The sequence below is a fragment of the Piliocolobus tephrosceles genome, chromosome 18 (assembly GCF_002776525.5).
Source record: "Piliocolobus tephrosceles isolate RC106 chromosome 18, ASM277652v3, whole genome shotgun sequence".
In the NCBI taxonomy this organism is placed as follows: Eukaryota; Metazoa; Chordata; class Mammalia; order Primates; family Cercopithecidae; genus Piliocolobus; species Piliocolobus tephrosceles.
In genome coordinates this window covers 51,125,821-51,145,558 of record NC_045451.1, presented here as the reverse complement: position 1 = coordinate 51,145,558, position 19,738 = coordinate 51,125,821, and the positions used below count along the sequence as shown (strand labels likewise).

The 19,738-nt window shown below is 36.2% G+C and overlaps 1 protein-coding gene across 2 annotated transcripts in view; it reads right to left on the bottom strand.

The window, feature by feature from the left end:
* DSC1 (desmocollin 1) overlaps window positions 1-12,508 on the bottom strand; it is a 35,258-nt gene extending 22,750 nt beyond the window's left edge. For both annotated transcript variants that reach the window (XM_023207497.1, XM_023207495.1), the window contains exons 1-5: window positions 12,184-12,508; window positions 9,099-9,183; window positions 7,019-7,221; window positions 5,712-5,831; window positions 4,435-4,590 (exon numbers count right to left, since the gene is read on the bottom strand). In XM_023207497.1, the coding sequence (XP_023063265.1) occupies window positions 4,435-4,590; window positions 5,712-5,831; window positions 7,019-7,221; window positions 9,099-9,183; window positions 12,184-12,246 (627 nt within the window). In that variant the 5' untranslated portion in view covers window positions 12,247-12,508. The remainder of the gene's footprint in view (window positions 1-4,434; window positions 4,591-5,711; window positions 5,832-7,018; window positions 7,222-9,098; window positions 9,184-12,183) is intronic.
* Window positions 12,509-19,738: the final 7,230 nt, after the last annotated feature.

Genomic DNA, 19,738 nt, shown 5'->3' with positions numbered 1-19,738 from the left:
CACCACCAACACCACCACCATTGTCATCACCACCACCACCACCACCATCAGCAGCAGCAGCACCATCATCATCACCACACTACCATCACCACCATTATCATCATCATCACCACTACCACTACCACCACCATCACCACCACCACTGTCATCATCATTGCCACTATCACCACCACCACTGTCATCAACACCACTACCACGATCACATCATCGTTATCATCATTACTGCCAGCACATCCAGGTGTCAACACTACTCACCTTTCCTAACAATCCTTCCCCTTCTCTTCGTATAGATAATGTGGATTTTTATGCCTTAAAATGCTGTCATTTTGATATTTTGGCTGGATACAACTATAAAATGGTTTTATATCTCTATTAGATGACAATTGCTCTCAGGCTTGAAGACTGAGACTTACTGATATGTGTATCCTGGAAGCACCTGACACAGTAACACAGTGCCTTGCCTTGGGTAAGTCTTCAGTAAATAGCTTTTTGCATTCAATTCTACTCATCTTTCCTTTTAGGAAGACGAACTACCCCTTAAGTTATCCTTCTGTAAAAATCGTCATAAAGATTCTATTGCATCTCTTGTAATGAATTCTTCTACCTCATTACAATGGCATTAACAAGTCTCCTTATCCAACATACTAAGTCCACACTGCTATAAAATATACTAATTTGTCTCAGTTTTTCTCTTCAATAGAAATGAAGATCATCTGCTTCCCACCATATGCTCATTTTATTTTGAAATAATATTTTTGTTATTTGACTACAAGTAAATATTATTTCACATTCCACTGATTCAGAGTTGATGATTTTGTTACAAATAGTATCCTGGTTTTGTTTTGTTTTACTAACAATGAACCACGTATCTCCGAAATGAATCAAAATTGGAATCATCATTAGCTTAACATTAAAACAGAGCCTAACTCTCTAGGAGAATTGACTTACGTTCATATGATAGAGTAACTCATTATAAGTATGTTATTTAGTCAACAAAGCAACAATTTCAAAAAAATAAAGGTAATGGTTTCATTACTCTTTCCATCATTCTGTATTAAAAGCAATAATAATATACTTAAATGTTATAATAACAAATAATTTAGAATATTTTTAGTTGTATTTTTAGCTAGGTTATAAGAGTGTTATTTAGTGTCTTGTGTGTGTTATTATAATATAATTTCCTTCTTTGAATTATTCTATAGCTTGAAGAATCTCATCTATTTTAGCCCTTTTACGCTATGTATTGCTGAAATTGCTGTCGTCTTTGGAAAAATACAAACAGCTGCCGACAAGAATAGGGACTTGAGTTTGGCCTTACAGTGGCAGGCATTCAGTAGATGGGGCAGAGAAAGGAGAGAGCAGTAACACCAAAGCTGAGTGGGTACAGAGCGTGAATTAACAACCCACATATGAAGAGAATGAATCGACTTGTGTGTCCAGAAGAGAAAATAAACATTACAAGAGGCCGGGCAAAGTGGCTCACACCTGTAATCCCAGCACTTTGGGAGGCCGAGGTGGGTGAATCACTTGAGGCCAGGAGTTTGAGACCAGCCCGGGCAACATAGTGAAATCCTATCTCTACTAAAAATACAAAGATTAGCCAGGCGTAGTGGTGGGTGCCTGTAATCCCAGCTACTCGAGAGGTTGAGGCAGGAGAATTGCTTCAACTCAGGAGGCAGAGGTTGCAGTGAGCAGAGATGGGACTACTGCACTCCAGCCTGGGAGACAGAGTGACACCCTGTCTCAAAAAAAAACAAAAAACAAAAAACAAAAAATAAAAAACAAAAAAAAACAAGGTGGTAAAAGATACTAATGTTCTGGTTGAATAGGTAAGAAAGGACCAGACTGAAACGAACTTTTCCAAAGGTACAGATTATCCCCAACACTCAAGATAGAAAGGAAGTTTGCAGCTGCTTTCACAGTATCACCTGGAATTGTTGAAGAAAGTTCCCTTCTTATGTAACTATTCTTTGAATATATATTGAATTAGACCTATGGCTACTACTCCCAAATCTATGAAATCAGGTTATTTCAAATAAAAATAATCTGTTATTGATATTTAACGTGCATATGGCTTATATAAAGAATTAGGAAATTCCATGAAAATTCCCAGGTTTAAGGACAAAATTCTAGAGCATGTGTATTGTTGAATCTACCATTAGAACATCTTCAACAACTTTTACAGTTTACATAGTGGTATCACTAATATTATGGCATTTAATGATCAGAACACTACTGAGGTTGGGAAGACAGCTATTAGCAGCCCCATAAACAAAGAAGAAAGCAAACTCAAGGAGGTTGTGATTTGCTTGAGGCTACAAGGAAAAGAGTAGATACTTAGGATCTACTAATTCCTAGAAAAATACATTATTCAATATTTTTAAAATTAAGTGAATCGAGCATTGATAGAAAACTATTATTACAGTATATTACATTAAAAACATATTATCTTAATCTTAACTTCTGCATTGACAAGGAAGTCTTCTGTTCTATCTTGCTTCAAGTGGTTTTGTAACTTGCATCATGTTTACATCTTGTTGCTATACCTCACTTAATAAATTTCACTAATTTGCAAGTGGTGTTTCTTAATGCCAGCTCAAACTTAACTGTGTTAATGGGAACTACAGAAACATGGGCAATTCTGAGAGAAAATTATTTAAAAGTTTAACTTTGAGGATAAATTTCAACTTATTTTATTCATTTGTATTTTTTAAATGTTAAAAATAGCAAAGTAACTTATTTTTAATTTTAAACTGTTCTCTCCTTTTCCCTTTGGCAATGATCACAGTAAGAAGCAAAGATAGAAAGCAGGTTGGCAAAAAGAACCCTATCAAACAATTCCTCAGCAAAATTGAAAATGAAGTGGATATTGCAACATACAGGCACCTTTTTATTTCTCCTCAAGAGTGACTTCTAGTGTTAGATCTTTTCTCTAGTAAAGAAACTGTAAAAACAGCAGAAAACTTACTTTCTATCAATCATTTATTTGTTTATGAGTAGAAAGATCAAAGTGATTGCAATGGTGCTCAGCTTACTTCCCCTGTAAGAACTTGCATATACTATTTTTTAAAGTAAAAGTGTGCTATATTACTAGAAGTAAAATATGTTTATTCTAGAGAATTTGGAAGGGAACATAAAATTATAAAGAAAATATGCCACTATAATCCCACCATGAATTTTTTATTTAATTATGAAACATCTGAAGTGGACAATTTATATAGTTTCAAATTTTTCACTACCTTATAGAGTGCTTTGGAGGATATCCTTAGGATAGAATCTAATCTCCTTAAGATGAATTATAAGATCTTTCCCTCTCTATTTTTTACTTACATCCCTAGTTTCATATTTCACACTCTTCCTTAGCTTCAAACTACATTTCAGCCAGGGTTTGTTGTTTTTGTTGTTGATTTCTTTTTAACAAGTAAATATTTCCATTTCTGATGCATCTTCCTGGAACACTTATCTACCACTTCCCCTCCCCACAATTGTTAACTTCTTTCATAGCTGCCTTGCGGTGGCCACCTCAGTGGCCATTTCAGTCTCCAGATGCCTGCTAAGATATTATTCTCTGAACTGCCCAAGTATGAAATAAGTTTCATTCTTATATACTCCTTTAGCAAAGAACTTTATTATACTCTTTTATAATTCAAGACAATAAATGCTTAATCAATTTTATTCACCACCATTCCAAAAACCTACTATGAATTTCTCATTTCATCAGATGTGACATCATACCGTCAAAGAGTTATATAAAATTAACAGAAACAAAAGGATTTAATTATCAGAAGAGTTAGAATTGTCTTGTCTTTGGGTAGGATAAGATAGAATCAAATGAATTGATAAACTTGTTCTGGGTTACTAAGGAAGGAAAATGGTACTAAGGGATCTCATTGCTGAAGAACAGTGAGTGAAAGGAATGGAAAAAAAAAAAAAAAAAAAAAGCTATGTAAGGGGCTAAGGCAGTGGATCCAACACTTACACATTTAGAATCACCTTGGATGACTGGGTCTCATCCCAGAACAATTGAATCAGAATACCTGGGCCTAAGTCCAAGCATCAGTTTTTTTTTTTTTTCTTTCAAGTTCTCACCTGACTTATAATGTACAGCCATGGTTGAGAGTAATTGAACTATTTTATTATAGATAACTTTAAATTCAGTAAAATTCTTTGTTATTTATCCAGGATTATAGACCAAAACACATTCTTTAAAATTCTATCATTATATTTTCTATACCTTCCCCCCCACTTCCCTTATTATATCCACTGTTTTTCCTCATCAACGGTAAATAGAAATTTAAAGTTTATATTGCATATTAATATTTGGAATATTAAATCAAATAATTGATTCTTATAATATGTGAACAAGCATAGTTGAAAACATTAGTAAGTCAATAATAAAGATATAATTCTGAGTAAATATCTCAATAATCCTACCGCAAACTGTTCATATTTCTCACGGTCAATGCTCCTTGTACAAAAGATATCTCCAGTGTCTTTCTCTATGTAAAACAAATTGAAGGGTTCTTTGTCCACGCCTGGTCCACTTATGGAATAAAAGATGGTGTAATTCTGTGCAGCATCAGATTGGATCTGCAGTAATAATTTAGGAATAGAACAAATATGTCACCATGAATATTTTCAACCTATTGAATATTTTCAAACCTCTTGTGATGGTTTATTTTTTACTACTAGCCCTCTTTCCTACTCTCCTGTTCTTTCTTTCTTCTGCTTGGGTGCCCATCATCTGCCATGTTTTCCGAATTTTTATCTGCATTTTGCATTGTGCAAAGCCAGAAATTCTGTCACTTATTTGATCTCAACATTTTGTCATTTGTATATCTATAACATTTGTAGAGTGATATACCTTTTCAATTGTTATTTACTTATTCTTATCTTCATTTAAATAATAGTAACAGTTTCAGTGATTTTGAATTCTTTGGAATTGAAAATTATGTGATTAATAAAGCTAGAAGTAATGCAACTTTTCTTCCACAATTAATTCCTCAAGAATTAGAAAATTTTGGCCAGGCACAGTGGCTCACGCCTGTAATCCCAGCCTTTTGGGAGGCCTAGGCAGGTGAATCACCTGAGATCAGGAGTTTGAGACCGAACTGGCCAACATGGCAAAACCCTGTCTCTACTAAAAATACAAAAATTAGCCGGGCATGGTGGTGGGGTGTCTGTAATCCCAGCTACTCAGGAGGCTGAGGCAGAAGAATCACTTGAACCCAGGAGGCAGAGGTTGGAGTGAGCTGAGTTCATGCCACTATATTTCAAAATTTCAAAACTGTTCTATGTTTGCATTCCAGCTATGTGGCAGTGAGGCAATCTTACCTGGTAAGCAAAAATACAGGCCATTTTTATAAAAGATGAGTGCTAGTTTAAGCAAGAGTTGAACTATGCAAAACATGTAGGTGTGCCTTCTGTACATTAATGTTAACAAGTCTACCATAGTATTTCGGTGAATTTAGACACAGACCTAAGAGCATCAGAAACTCCAAATATAAAACTTGTTTCTAAATTTCTAAATATGATACATGTAAGAAAGTAATAAGATATGCTGCATCACTTCTATGGGACCCTAATTCTGGTGAATAGATGATCATTACTTGTACCATTAAAGCTCTGATTCAATATGATGTGCAATTCAAATGAAAAGTTTAAGAACCAAAAATTTGGACACATATAAAATCAAATAAAGTGAAATGCACCTGCTGAACGTGTTGTGGAAATGGACCCAATGAGTTCTCCATCAACGAAGCTGGAATAGGAGCCCATCGTCTCTTGCTGCGCTTGAGGGCTGTGTCTTTGGTATGTCTCTTCTTAGGAGCCTACATTTGACAAGAAACAAAGAAATGTAGCATTGCTTATCATTTTTGGAACTGTGATTTTTTACACATACATCAACAAACAGATGCAAGGGTTTTACATTACAGTACCATGGCTAATCAGCAAAGCATTTCTATTGATAAGACACACACACACCTCAGACTGCATTACGTTCCCCTGTTCTACCTATTTCTCTGTTTACTCAGTTAACCACCAGGAAATGTATAGGACATTTGGAAAGACGCCACTTTGAAAAGTTATAAACCCCCCTAAAATAGATAATTCATTAATAAATATTTAACAATCAACTTTATTCCACTAGGAGTGGTACAACCAAAATCTGTTAAAACCCGCACTCTACAATACAGTCATTTATACATCTATATAGACACAGGTGAGCATTTGCTCAAGTATAGTTGATTTTATATAATGTGGGGATTTTACAATGTGGATACAAAATAACATTTTTTAAGTCTTAAGCATATTAAGAGGAGTTCATGTAATCAAAAATAATTTAGTTGGGAAGTCCTCTCATAAATAGAATCATTCATGGTTTTATAAGACGAAATTTATTGTGGTGAATTTGCTGAAAATGAGATGTGAATTCCAGCAACTTTCTCCTTACTGCTTTCTGAACTGATCTCTACCACTCACTGCAAGAAAATGAGCCTAGAGTCAAACATTCAAACCAGTTTTGTAGATTGGCCACACCTCCACTCTCTGAAGAGAGGGGCTCCGCTATAAAATTTTCTAGTAAGATGGGAGTAAGCTTTAGACAATCTCTTCTCCTCTTTAAAGAGAGACTCAAACCTGCAATCAGTGGGAAGAGAGCCGCACAGGGTGGAGCCCACATTTCCAGCCTGAATCACATTTCGCTGAGTTTTAGACCCACCCTTGTCTTGTCCTTGCTCCTCAGGTTGGTTTGTTCTTATTGCCAAACTAGAAATCACTATTAGAAAACTTTGATATTCTTACTTTGCTCCCCGTCTACAGAGTCATTCATCTTTATAAAAGTTTGTAAATAGCTCTGCCACTCCTTAAAGGTCTAGCCTTTATTTACACTAATTGTAAGTGGAAAAGACAAACTTGTCATTCAATAGCATGGATTTTAACGTGAAAGGAATATATAACACGAAGGACTCCCGTAAGCAGATTACTGTGCTAGGCTGCTTAAGCCCTTGCCTTATACCTTGTTTTCTCTTGCTGACAGTACAACTTTTATCTCTTGTTGTTCTTGTCTCTCACCATCTGAAAGGAAAATGGAAAAACTTTTCCTTTCAGAAGACAAAATGAGGTCACGTGTTGTGTAAATTGAGCCATCTTCTAGAATTCTGAAGGCAGGGTCACTGGACAGGATTAGGCTGGGCGACTTGAGACACTCCTCCAGATTCACTGCAGGGAAGAAATGTCACAGCAGTTTGTCAGATGAAACAGGAGTGGAACAAGTTTTACAGGAATGACAGCTGTGAGTTAGTGCATGAGAAGCAGAAAAAGGGAGGTTACATTTGGAATGTGCTTAGCACCTACTATTCTAAAACGTGCGGGCCATGAAAATTAAATAATTAAATTAATGGAATCACATTTTCCACTACCTTCGTCATACATTCATTTAAGAAATAAAATATTTTCCTAGTGTCACAGATTTTATTCTCTTTCTTTTGAACTCTTGATTATCGTGTGTGTGTATAAATTTATATGTGTACAAACTTGAATTTTTTATGTCATAAGTGGCATAACTGTATGATGTCAGTAGATTTTGAACTTTTTGCAGTAGTTTGATAGTTAAAACTATCTTGCCAAAAATAAGAAAACTAGGTGACTCACACCTGTAATCCCAGCACTTTGGGAGGCTGAGGTAGGAGGATCACGAGGTCAGGAGTTCTAGACCAGCCTGGCCAATATGGTGAAACTCCATCTCTACTAAAAATACAAAAATTAGCCAAGCATGGCAGCATGCACCTGTAATTCCAGCTACTCAGGAGGCTGAGTCAGGAGAATTGCTTGAACCTGAGAGGTGAAGTTTGCAGTGAGCAGAGATAGCACCACTGCACTTCAGCCTGGGCAACAGAGTAAGACTATGTCTCAAAATAAATAAATAAATAAGAAGAAAACTAGTCTATTCTTAAGTACTATTTCTCAGTAATATTGCAAGTAATCTTTCTGTAATACCTTTCGAGGTTTAGTAAACCCAATGCATTGTGGTTATTATCAAATTACCTCCTTTACAGATTCATATTTATCACATTTAACGTATTTACTATGTGTCTTTTTTTTTTTTTTTTTTTTTTTTTTGAAACGGAGTCTTGCTCTGCCGCCCTGGCTGGAGTGCAGTGGCCGGATCTCAGCTCACTGCAAGCTCCCCTCCCAGGTTTCCGCCATTCTCCTGCCTCAGCCTCCGGAGTAGCTGGGACTACAGGCGCCCGCCACCTCGCCCGGCTAGTTTTTTTGTATTTTTAGTAGAGACCGGGTTTCACCGTGTTAGCCAGGATGGTCTCCATCTCCTGACCTTGTGATCCGCCCGTCTCGGCCTCCCAAAGTGCTGGGATTATAGGCTTGAGCCACCCGCCCGGCCACTATGTGTCTTTAGAGAGTGGACTGTTTATTAATTTAAAAACTTAAAGCACTGGGCAAAACAACATCTGGCTTGGAAAGGATACCATTTCTGTATTCAGTGTGTAATTTTTTACATGTGAACTCAAAGCCAATGAAAAATCTTGATGAAAAAATCTTTACCTTTGGACTCAGAACAACCAACTTATACTTCAGAGATGGCTACGGTACTAAGACCCATCAAAACTTTATTTGATTTTCACAAGCTATTCTGTGAAATATGTCACATTTATTCTTGGTGGATACTTGTTCATTGTAATCAACCTCAAGTACAAATTTTATTGGGGGCATTTAGATTTTGAGATATCCATTTCATGTCTAATCAATTAAAGAATCTTGGCTTTGAAATTTTGGCAGCAGATTAGTTTATACAACTTAGAATATGCTCCTGGTTTTGGTGCCTTGCTTTGTTTGATGTAATCCAAGATAATTCAGCCTTCTGATGTTTGCTAATTTTTTTGGCAAGAGAAGTATACGACTAACTTAGATATTTTAATTATTCCTAACCATTACCAAAAAACAAGTAGCCTATCTTTTATTGTACATCCAATGTTAACGTCAAGTAGCTACTATGTGGCTTTTAACCCAAACTTCACAAGAGCAGTCTGAAGCTAAATGCAGCAAGTTACAACTATGAAATTGTAAATAGAGTTTCTCACCTTTGCCTACAAGTGTTTCAGCCTTAAGATGAGAAGGAACTCGAAGATAAATTTTCTGACAAGCATCGCAAAGTAATATAAACACCTCAAAAAAAAAAAAAAAGAAAAAGAAAAAATATCAGGAATTAAATTTGATCACAAATTTTCACATTATAACTTTTTCTTATTGATAAAAATATTGTCAGTTTTGGAAACAAACTGATCATTTAAAGTCTTTAAATTTTTAATACTCACTGTAAAAGGAACCAGCAAAGAGAATAGCTTTAGGAATAACACTGTCATTTGTTTGCCAATGAAAAATTTAAGTGAATAGTAGTTCTTAGAACCTAAATCATATTGTGTCAGTGCAAGAAAATATTTCACAAACCATTGACTTTATATAGCAGTTTTACATCTCTAAGACCACTCATAAATGCCATTCTGATTTTTAGCATGAAGAAAATACTTAACTCTGAAATGCATAATTACATATATGTCCTAATTTTCTAATCATCATTTTTACTATTTGAAGTTATAGTTGATGAAGTCTAGAAAATAGTTAAGGGCTTTTTTAACCTCACAAAAAAAAGATGCTCCCCAAAAATCATTGCTCTCAAATCAATTTTCAGACTGACTTGGCCAAAACTGTAAATGATCTCAAATTACATGACTAATCTAAAAAGAGCATATGTCAAAATATGGAGAGTATCCTTCAAATGGGTAAAGATTTTTAGTTAAATTCAAGACCCAGCTATAGTTTTTAAAAACTAGGTAGTTCAAAGACATAGATACTATCTGAAAAACAAAAGAAAAGAAGAAAAGCTATCATTTCAAAAATGTCTATAGGTTCAAAATATATTTTGCTTCTTTTTCTCTGCATTTTCTGTTTCTTTTTATCAAAATAACTGCTTTATTATTATTTAAATATAAGATAGAGTAGAGCTAGATTTTCCGGAAACACGTAGGTTAATTTTGTGATCAGCTTTCAACTTTTCTCTGAATTCTAGAATTACGGGACCTATTATTTGTGAGGAGGAAGGAGAATGGATTAACATCCATATTAAGGATGTGCACTTCTTTTCCAGCTCAACTCAAATCTATCAGACATACTGTAGCAGTCTAAATAGTTTGTAATTTTACAAATCTATGTTAGGCAGAAATCTGGAATTAAAAGGCCACATTTTTATTTAGTTCTAATTTTAAAACCACTTTTTAAAACATGAGACATTCGTATTTATTTAACTTTTTAAATATGTTCATCCTTAATGCCAAGGAACATACTAAATTATACTTAAAGAACTTTCTAAGCATAAACCATACTGTTAATAGTTGTCTAAGTATATGATGTGGAAAGAGTATTTTGTAATTAGGACATACATACACACAAACACATACATATGTACACATATATATGCATATACCTGTACATATACCTATACCTATATACGTATGTGTATGTGTGTATATATACACACAGTCATATATTGCTTACATTGTAAGAAATGCAACTTTAAGCGATTTCATCATTGTGCAGACATCACAGAGTGCACTTACATACACTTAGAGGATATAGTCTGCTACACACCTAGGTTATACCTACATGGTATACACCATGGTGTATATATGTATATCCCATGGTATGCACCAGGGTACAGCCTAGGTGTATAGTATATAGTATAGCTTATTGTTCCTAGCTACAAACCTGTACAGCATGTTCCTCTACTGAATACTGTAGGCAATTATAAGTATTTGTGTTACTAAACATTTTTAGATATAGAAAATGTACATTAAAATACAATATAAAAGATAAAAAATGGTTCACCTATATAGACTAGCTCCATTATAATCTATGAGACCATTCATATATGTAGTCCATCACTGACTGAAGCATTGTTATGCAGAGCATGACTGTATATATGTGTGTGTATAGAGAGAGAGCGGTGCACATATATATATAAATATATGAGACATTCTTATATGTTGTATCCATATTTCCACTCCCACTCCCATCTTCTTTCCTTCTTGTCCTAGGATTCCATGTTGATGGTCCTCCCTCTGCAGGCAGAGCCACTGAAGGTTTCCATTCATTAAATACTATTCCCATCTTCAGGTTAAATCACTGACTAAGTGGCTTAGTGACACCCTTTTAGTCAGTTTCAGGGTCAGAAATAAGTGAACTGGAGATGAATTTACCAAGAGACATTAGACAGTACAGGGATCAGAAACAAGAGAAATGTGGGTAGAATCCTTTGGAAAATTTTTACCACATTTTACCAAACTTGTACTAACTCAAGATGGTATCTGAGTTTATCTTCTCCCTAAGCAGTTACAAGATGAGAAGGTGACCATCAACCCTGCATTGTATATTATTTACATGAAAAAATGTTTGTCCCCATACCTGCCATTTCTAAAAATATAATTTGAAACTAAAATATTTTGCTAAAATGAAGAAAAGGAAATTCGCACCTCAGAAATGATGGCTGGATGTGTGAAATAAGCCCCCTCTCTTCCCTCACCACCAAAGAAAAAATAGCACCTTACACAGTTACAAAGCTATTAAAAACCCAAGTGGAAGCCAAGTTAAGGGTATTTTCAATGACAGTCACATTTCTGTTATCTTTCTTAAACTATTCTTTGCTTAAACTGCTTCATGAGTAAAATTCAAAAAGTCCTGGATAATTTGCATGTTCACCCAGAATCCTTTCTCCGTTTTTTGCAGCTCAGTAGTACTCAGCATGTTAAATAACATGAGTTTATGTAATCACTGGTAGCAAAAGTAAACCTCAGAAACTTCTGGGCCAAATACCTAAGGAGTGAATTCGTTTCTCTACTCCTTAGAAAAACACCACAGCAGGATGGAAGAGGAATTTCCTTGAAAAATTTTAACACTCTGGCAGTGGGTGCTTGAGAAATAAGCTGAACACTTTCCATCCTGGATCCCGAGTCTCTCAACTCTTCCCTGAATCTTCCTCAGATCTGTTTTTCTTTTCCCCAGTCTCTCTTCTCTGCCTCCCATCTGCACTCCTAGTCTCTTTCAAGCCCAAACTGCAGAGAGGAAGCAGGTAGTAACATGCCTGAATTCCCTAATCCTTTGGTTGTTACTCACCAGGAGAGAGAAAAGGAGCTGCTTACAGAAGATGCTCCCTGGGGCAGCGGAGGCCACAGCCATCAGAAGCAGTCCCAATGGCCAGGGACGGTGGCCAGATAACAGGGCAGCCTGGGATGCACAGGGCGGCTAAGAAGACGCTGGCACTTGCACAGGGTATTCTGCTGCCACCCTGATGCAGCTGAGCTTGGTTTGGAAGACAGTCAGGAGGCAAGTGATAAACAGGAGGAGGAGCAACGGGAGAATTTCTTTCCCCCTATTCCCTGGCCAGTCTGCTTCCTTCCAGTTCAATTACGTCTAAATGCAAAGAGGCTTTCCTACAAGTGAGGAGGGTGGGGTACAAAACACCCCAAAACCCAGTCAGTAGCTCCTCCTCACAGCAGCTTTCAAAATTTATCTTGCCACTTAACACATAGGCAGAAGGAGGAGGGAACACCCTTCATCCTCAGCCCTCCTCCCTTTCCCCCAGGTTGATGCTGTGAAGTCCTCCCCAGTTATTACCCACTCCCACAGCCTCCCCTCCTTCTTGGCCTTATTAACCTGTCTTGCCCCAGGATACAAACATAAATCGTGCACAAACGCCATGCAAGTAAGTGATGCCTCCTCAACTGCCATTGGCAAATCAGAGGACCTAAGCGTGTGTAATCAGACTCATCAGAAGTTATCTCCCATCTAATCATTTAGGTGTCGTCGGTCCTGTAGAACAGTGCAGTTCTGCTAGAGAGCTGGCATTCCAGTTTAAAGCAGCAACTTCATAAAGGCATCGTATCTACTTCCTGTTATTGACTAGTCACTGTGGTTGGCCCTCTAGATGTCACAAGGAACTTATCAGAGTGTAAAGACTTCATAAAAGAAAGAGCATAAAGAAATAGCTACAATATAATCTTTCTTGTGGCTTTCTTTGTATTGTACATGAGCCATTGCTTTTTACCCTTATATTTTTTCAAGGACAACTACAATCTTTGAGACCCAATCTCTCTAAAATCACTCCATACACCCTAATTACTTGTACTTTACACATGGGATATCCTAGCCTAATGGTACAATGAGGCCATCAAGTGTAGGTTTTTTTAAACCCTAATGATTCTTCTAATAAGAGCTTTAGCATCATTATTCCTGTCCCAAATTAGTGAGCTCAGTGATATCAATTGCACTCAATGGCAGTCATGGAAGTTAGGAGAGGAGGATAAATATTTTCAAACGTTAAGGTAGAGCCCAACACCCATGCTGCTGAGAAGTGAGAAATGAAAGATTTTCTTCAGCTTATTTGACATTGGGAACAATTTCTTCTTGTGTGTAGAGACAGAAATAAATGTAACTGCTTCATTAGAATTAGAAGCTAGGAAAATTTGGAAAATGAATGACCCATGAGAAAAAAGCTAAAAGATATCTTATAGTATTTTATTGCTAGTGGTATACCCATTAACAAACATATTTTGTGACTGCATTGGAATTTGATTTCTCAATCAGAAAATACATTCACTTTAATGGAATATTTTTATATCTGGCATTTTGGGAGACAAGAATGGGAATATAGAAGTAGAAAAATTACTTAGATGTATATGTGTAAAGCCAAGTGTAATTCTGTGCATGTTTTAGCACAATCATCTAAGTATATATTTAGATAGATAGACAGATAGTCATATAGCTTAAATAATTCAAATTCTCCAATCCTAGAAAGTAGAAACACATTTTTTCAGCTAATGAAGTTATCATTACCTCTTTCTATAACGTAATATTCTCCACTGAACTAGGAAAATATAGAAGAGCAAAATTAAATTGGTGTTACTGAACAAAATGTCATATATTGGTTGGATGAAGAGATTCCAGGCACTGCTAAATTCAAGTGAATCCAGAATACTCTCCACAGTTCTGGGAAATTGATGTTCTGATCCTACCTCTTTTGGCCTACCTTCTGCATGCTCTCTTTTTCCATTATCTATCTTTCTCAAAGGTAATAGAAAAACTTGTGTAAAAGCTAACCCCAAATTATTGGTTTGCAAATCTGTTACATTACTATTTCTCCCATATTTTGTACTTGCACACAAAGTTTTCCTAAAAATAAAATATAGGCACTTTATGGGAAAAAATAATTTACTATTACAAATTATTGACTCTTCCTTAAAAGTGAATCTACCTTAAAATTAAATGAAAACAAGATATATTTCTTCTAATTTTCTGCCATCAGGTTATTCAGTAAAAGCTCTGTCTTAGTCTGTTTTCTGTTGCTATAAAGAAATAACCACAGAGTGGGTAATTTATTTAAAAAAAAACAACAACAACAAAAAGAAACAAAACAAAAAATAGAAGTTTGTTTGGTTCATGCTTCAGGAGACTGTGAAGTCCAAGAGCATGACATGGGCATCTGATGAGGGTCATCCCATGATGGAAGGCAGAAGACAGAAGCCAGTACACAAGACGGACAGGGAAGTGGCCAAACCTATCCAGTTATCAGAAGCCCACTCCCATGATAACTAACCCACTCCCGAGGGTGGAGACTCATGGCATAACTTTTAAAGGTCCCACCTCTTAACACCATTACAATGGCAACCAAATTTCAACATGACTTTTGGCAGGGACATTCAAACCACTACAAGCTCTATTTTATTTTTATTTCTATCTGTATGTTTCTTTGTTTTAATCTATGCCTAAATTAATAAGCTTAAGCAAAAAATTGATAGTGTTGTGTGGTGGTTAAGAACTTGGACTTAGAAGCTTGACTGCCTGAGTTCAAATCCTCGCTTTACTACTTATTAGCAATATAACCCCGAGGCAAGTTAGTTAACTCTTCTGTGCCTCAATCTCTTTATCTATAACATGGGGATAATAATAGTGGCTAATTCATAGGTTGTTATGAAGATTAAATGTGATATTATAAAGAAAATACTTCCAACAGTGTCTGGCTCAGAGCAAGCACTAATATTTTATAACATATAATTGCCTAGTCATGCAATAAAAAGTTGAAGAGACTGAACTTCAAATGAAACAGACACAAAGTTATTGCAAATCCAAGGTCTCTTATGTAGAGGCTACCTAAAGATGCATGAATAGGTTTATTCATCGAACAAATAGTTAAGGGGTGGCATACTGGGCTCTGACCTTTGCTAGGAGAGAAACATCATATAGTGAGAAAAAAAGAAGACAGAAATCTTATGACGTTATAATACAGAGAAAGATTTAAATATAAAGATCCTCATGACTCTTGTATTTCTTTAGTTTTTTTTTTTTTAACCTTAAGGCACATCAAGGAAAAACACCGTTTTATAAATTTAAATAATATATTTTATGGAAATACAGTGAGAAATTTGATTAGAGATGTTTATGTATGACCAACTTACAGAAAGCATTTATTATTAATAAATTCAGGGCCTCAAAAAAGCCATTTACAGATAGAACCATTATCTCTGTAAGATGACCTAATTTATTCTAAAAGACTCCTAGGCTGGTAGGAATGCTGTACACATTGATGAAGCCATTACAAGGTACTTTGGGTTATGTATGAATAACTAAATATATAGTTTAGTAAATATAATAAACTACAGGTGTAAAAAGAGAGTTTGTGAGTTTAGTATGGGTGAAGTGTATGAACAAAGAAAGAGAAGCATTAGCTATTAAAAACAATAAATAAAAATAAAAAAGCTTGGCTCCCATGAGTTCAATGCACTGCAGCAGTGGAAACTCCTTCAATCTCACTAGACTCACAGTCTTTCGCCTGGGTAAAGGACTATTAAACATTAGAAGTAACTCATGTGCACTAATAGTTACTAACAATGATTTCTCAAGGCTGTTTGCGTAGAATAGTGATTAATTTTATATAAAATAATCACTCCCCATTATTATCGAAACTGTTGACAAACCTATGAAAAGAAATGCTAGCACACATCCCTGGGTAGTTCAGAACTCTTTCTATTCAGCCCACACACCTAACCCAAACTGGCTTAAGAGAAAACAAAACAAAATTGTTGAGCACAAAAGGATTTGCTAGGTCATGTAACTGGAAGGCTGGGGATAACCTAACTAAGATTTAAGCATAAATTCTCTCCATCTCTTAGTTCTGCCTTTTTTGTGTTGGTTTCATTATTTCAGTTTTCCCAGTGTGGAGGCAAAGATGACCACCAGAAGCTCCAGGATTTCAACAGCGACTGGTTTAGCAAGTCATTGTTGAAAGAACATGTCTTGTTCCCAATAGTTTGAGCAAAACACAATCCTTCTGGCCTGAATCTTATACATAAACCTAAAGTCAAGTTGTGGGCCTGACCACATGGACAAAAAATGTTGAGAAGTGATTGCCCAAAAATAACACTAGGCTAGACAGAAAAAAAAGGATAAACAATAACTAGACAGGCAAATCAACCGATGTCCACTAAACTTACTGTTTCTAATTGTTATTTCAATAATACTAGTTAGTTATTCATCATTTATTAACACCTTCTGTATGCTGAGTACTACCAGTGGGGCTGATGATACAGAGCTGAAGAAGACATGATATCTGCCCTCATGGAGCTTACACTTTACTATATGTTTTGAAAATTACAGTAGTTTCCAAGATGGTCAGGATGAAAATCCTGGTGAAATGAATATAACAAAAACTTTAGATTTTTATTTATTTATTGCTATTTTCTCCAATTATTATTTCCTTTGGTGGCCTTCAAAGCTACACGTTTGAAAAGAATTTTTTAATGTGGATGGAATTTTCTATCAATTACTTATATATTAAGAATCACATTATTAAATGTTCATTTTAAGCATGGTAATAAATACTCACTGAAGATAATCTTTTTATATACATGTTTCCAGTCCAGTTTCTGTGTGTAGAATTTTTAACATTGTTGTACTGTGAACGTAAATTTGTAGCATGCTTTCTCCTAGTTATAACATAAAATCTGTCCTATGTCATGACAATTCTATATAGCTACCATGTTAATGACTGTAATAAATTCCTTCAAATAACTATATCACAACTGATTTAACCAATTCCTAATATTGAACATTTAAATTGTTTTCAATTTTTCATTATTATAAAAACCACCCTAATACATAAAGCTTTTTTCTGAACTCAGGATTATTTCTTGAGATGTAGACCCACAAACAGAAGTTCTAGATCAAAATATAAGGAATATAACAGGTTTTAGTATATAAAGCTAACTTGCATCACCAAAGCAGAGTACCAATATACCTTCTTACTGTCAATGAATACAACAGTAAATATCAGAGTAAGAACTGAATATAATCATTTCATTCTTTAAAATCTTGCTGTGTCAATGAGAAAGAAATTATAGACATGATTTGCATTTTAATTATTTGCCTATTCATAATGTTGAGTACTTTTTCATGACTTCCAAGCAGTTGCATTTTCTCTTATGATGCATATGAACTTTGTTTTTTTTTCTTTTTTTAGACAGAGTTTCACTCTTTGGGCCAGGCTAGAGCGCAGAGGCAGGATCTTGGCTCACTGCAACCTCTGACCCCACCACCACCTGGGTTCAAGCGATTCTCCTTCCTCAGCGTCCCCAGCAGCTGGGATTACAGACTTCCGCCACCACGCCCAGCTAATTTTTGTATTTTTAGTAGAGACAGAGTTTCACCATGTTGGCCAGGCTGGTCTCAAGCTCCTGACCTCAGGTGATCCAGGCTTCAGCCTCCCAAAGTGCTGGGATTACAGGTGCGAGCCACAGCACCCGGCCTATATGCACTTTTAATATCTCAGCAGGTATTTGGAACTATGAGAAAATTATCCCATTTAAAATAAACCAAAGAAGTTAACAAGTAAATCTCTCTCTTAAATGGGGTTTCCTTTGAGATGAGAAAGTTGTTACTCCTTTTAATACCTAGCCTTTTATTATGTTTGTGATTGAATCTGATGACAGTGAAATCGAACTTTTGTTTTACAAGTTGGTTGAAAACCTCATCTTCCCCGAGAAACTACTGGCATTTTTAGAACTAACAACCACAAAACTCACCCAGAGCATTATAAATTGATTTATTGGCTAGATTGAAACGCAGGTGTTGTTACTTCTATAGCAAATGTGATGCATACTCAAAGAAACCATTTCTATTTCTTTGCTATTGAACTAAATATAAAACCCATTCCTCAAGGTTTCTGCACCTTGTTTTGGATGTAACAGAAATGCATGTCTATTGATTGGTTTCTGAATAGTGTTTCATAAAATGCCCTTAAGAATTTATCTTATCTAAGGTTAATCGAACAAACAAACAAACTATAAACTCAATACTCAGATGTTCCTTTGTGGGTCTAAGGGTGAAGATGAAGGATTAAATTGCTGGTCTTTCCAATGGTCACTATAAACTGCTGCTATTTCTATGTACTGAAAAATTAGAAAGATGAAAATGGAGATGTGGTCAAATATAACACTTTCTCCTGTAGGGATGTGGATACAGAAGATGACAGATTGTACTATCTTCTGGTAAAAGTTTCCTTTTCCCCAAAGTAATTTGAACAAGAATATTTCTGAGAATTATTTCGTGTACCTTGGAGATGTTTGTGAGTGCCTGCAAGCTTGTCTTTCTCCTAAGACAAATCCAAGGTCTCAGGTACTGAGTTTTACCTCAGTTTAACTTAAGCTACTATGTTGAATCTCTTGCTGTTTTGCTACTATTCTGAAAGGTACGTTACAGTACTTTTCATCAAAGCTCTGGTGGTGCTATCTTAGATGAAATAATTTAATTTTTAAAGAATGTATTGTTATACCACTATATCCTACAGATTTTTCTAGTGGAAGGGAAGGAGGATGGAGATTAGGTTGTCCTCATTACTTGTGATTAGGAGATAAAGTTTTCCTAGTGAGGCAGAAGCATGTACAGATTCACCCCATGAACAACTTAAGACAGGATACTGGCCAAAGCTAGAAAGTAGAGAGGCTGCGCGTGGTGGCTCATGCCTGTAATCTCAACACTTTGGGAGGCCAGGGTGGGCGGATCACTAGAATTCAGGAGTTTGACGTCAGTCTGGACAACATAGGGAAACCCTGTCTCTACCAAAAAAATACAAATATTAGCCGCCCATGGTGGTGCATGCCTGTAATCCCGGCTACCCAAGAGGCTGAGATAAGAGGATCGATTGGGAGCTGTGGCTCCGGCCGGTTGTCCTGGTTCACAAAGAGGAGAGGCTATGTATTCGAGGCCAACCTGGGCAAAACTGAAAAATAAATAAATAAATAAATAAATAAATAAATAAATAAATAATTGCCGGGCACGGTGGCTCACGCCTATAATTCCAGCACTTTGGGAGGCCAAGGGGGGCAGATCACAAGTTCAGGAGATTGAGACCATCCTGCGTAATACGGTGAAACCCCATCTCTACCAAAAATACAAAAAATTAGCCAGGCATGGTGGTGGGCGCCTGTAGTCCCAGCTACCCAGGAGGCTGAGGCGGGAGAATCGCTTGAACCCGGGAGACAGAGGTTGCAGTGAGCCGAGATCGCGCCACTGCACTCCAGCCTGGAGACAGAGTGAAAAAAAAAAAGAGGATCGATTGAGCCCAGAAGGTCAAGGCTGCAGTGAGCAGTGATTATGCCCTCCACTCCAGCCTGGGGCG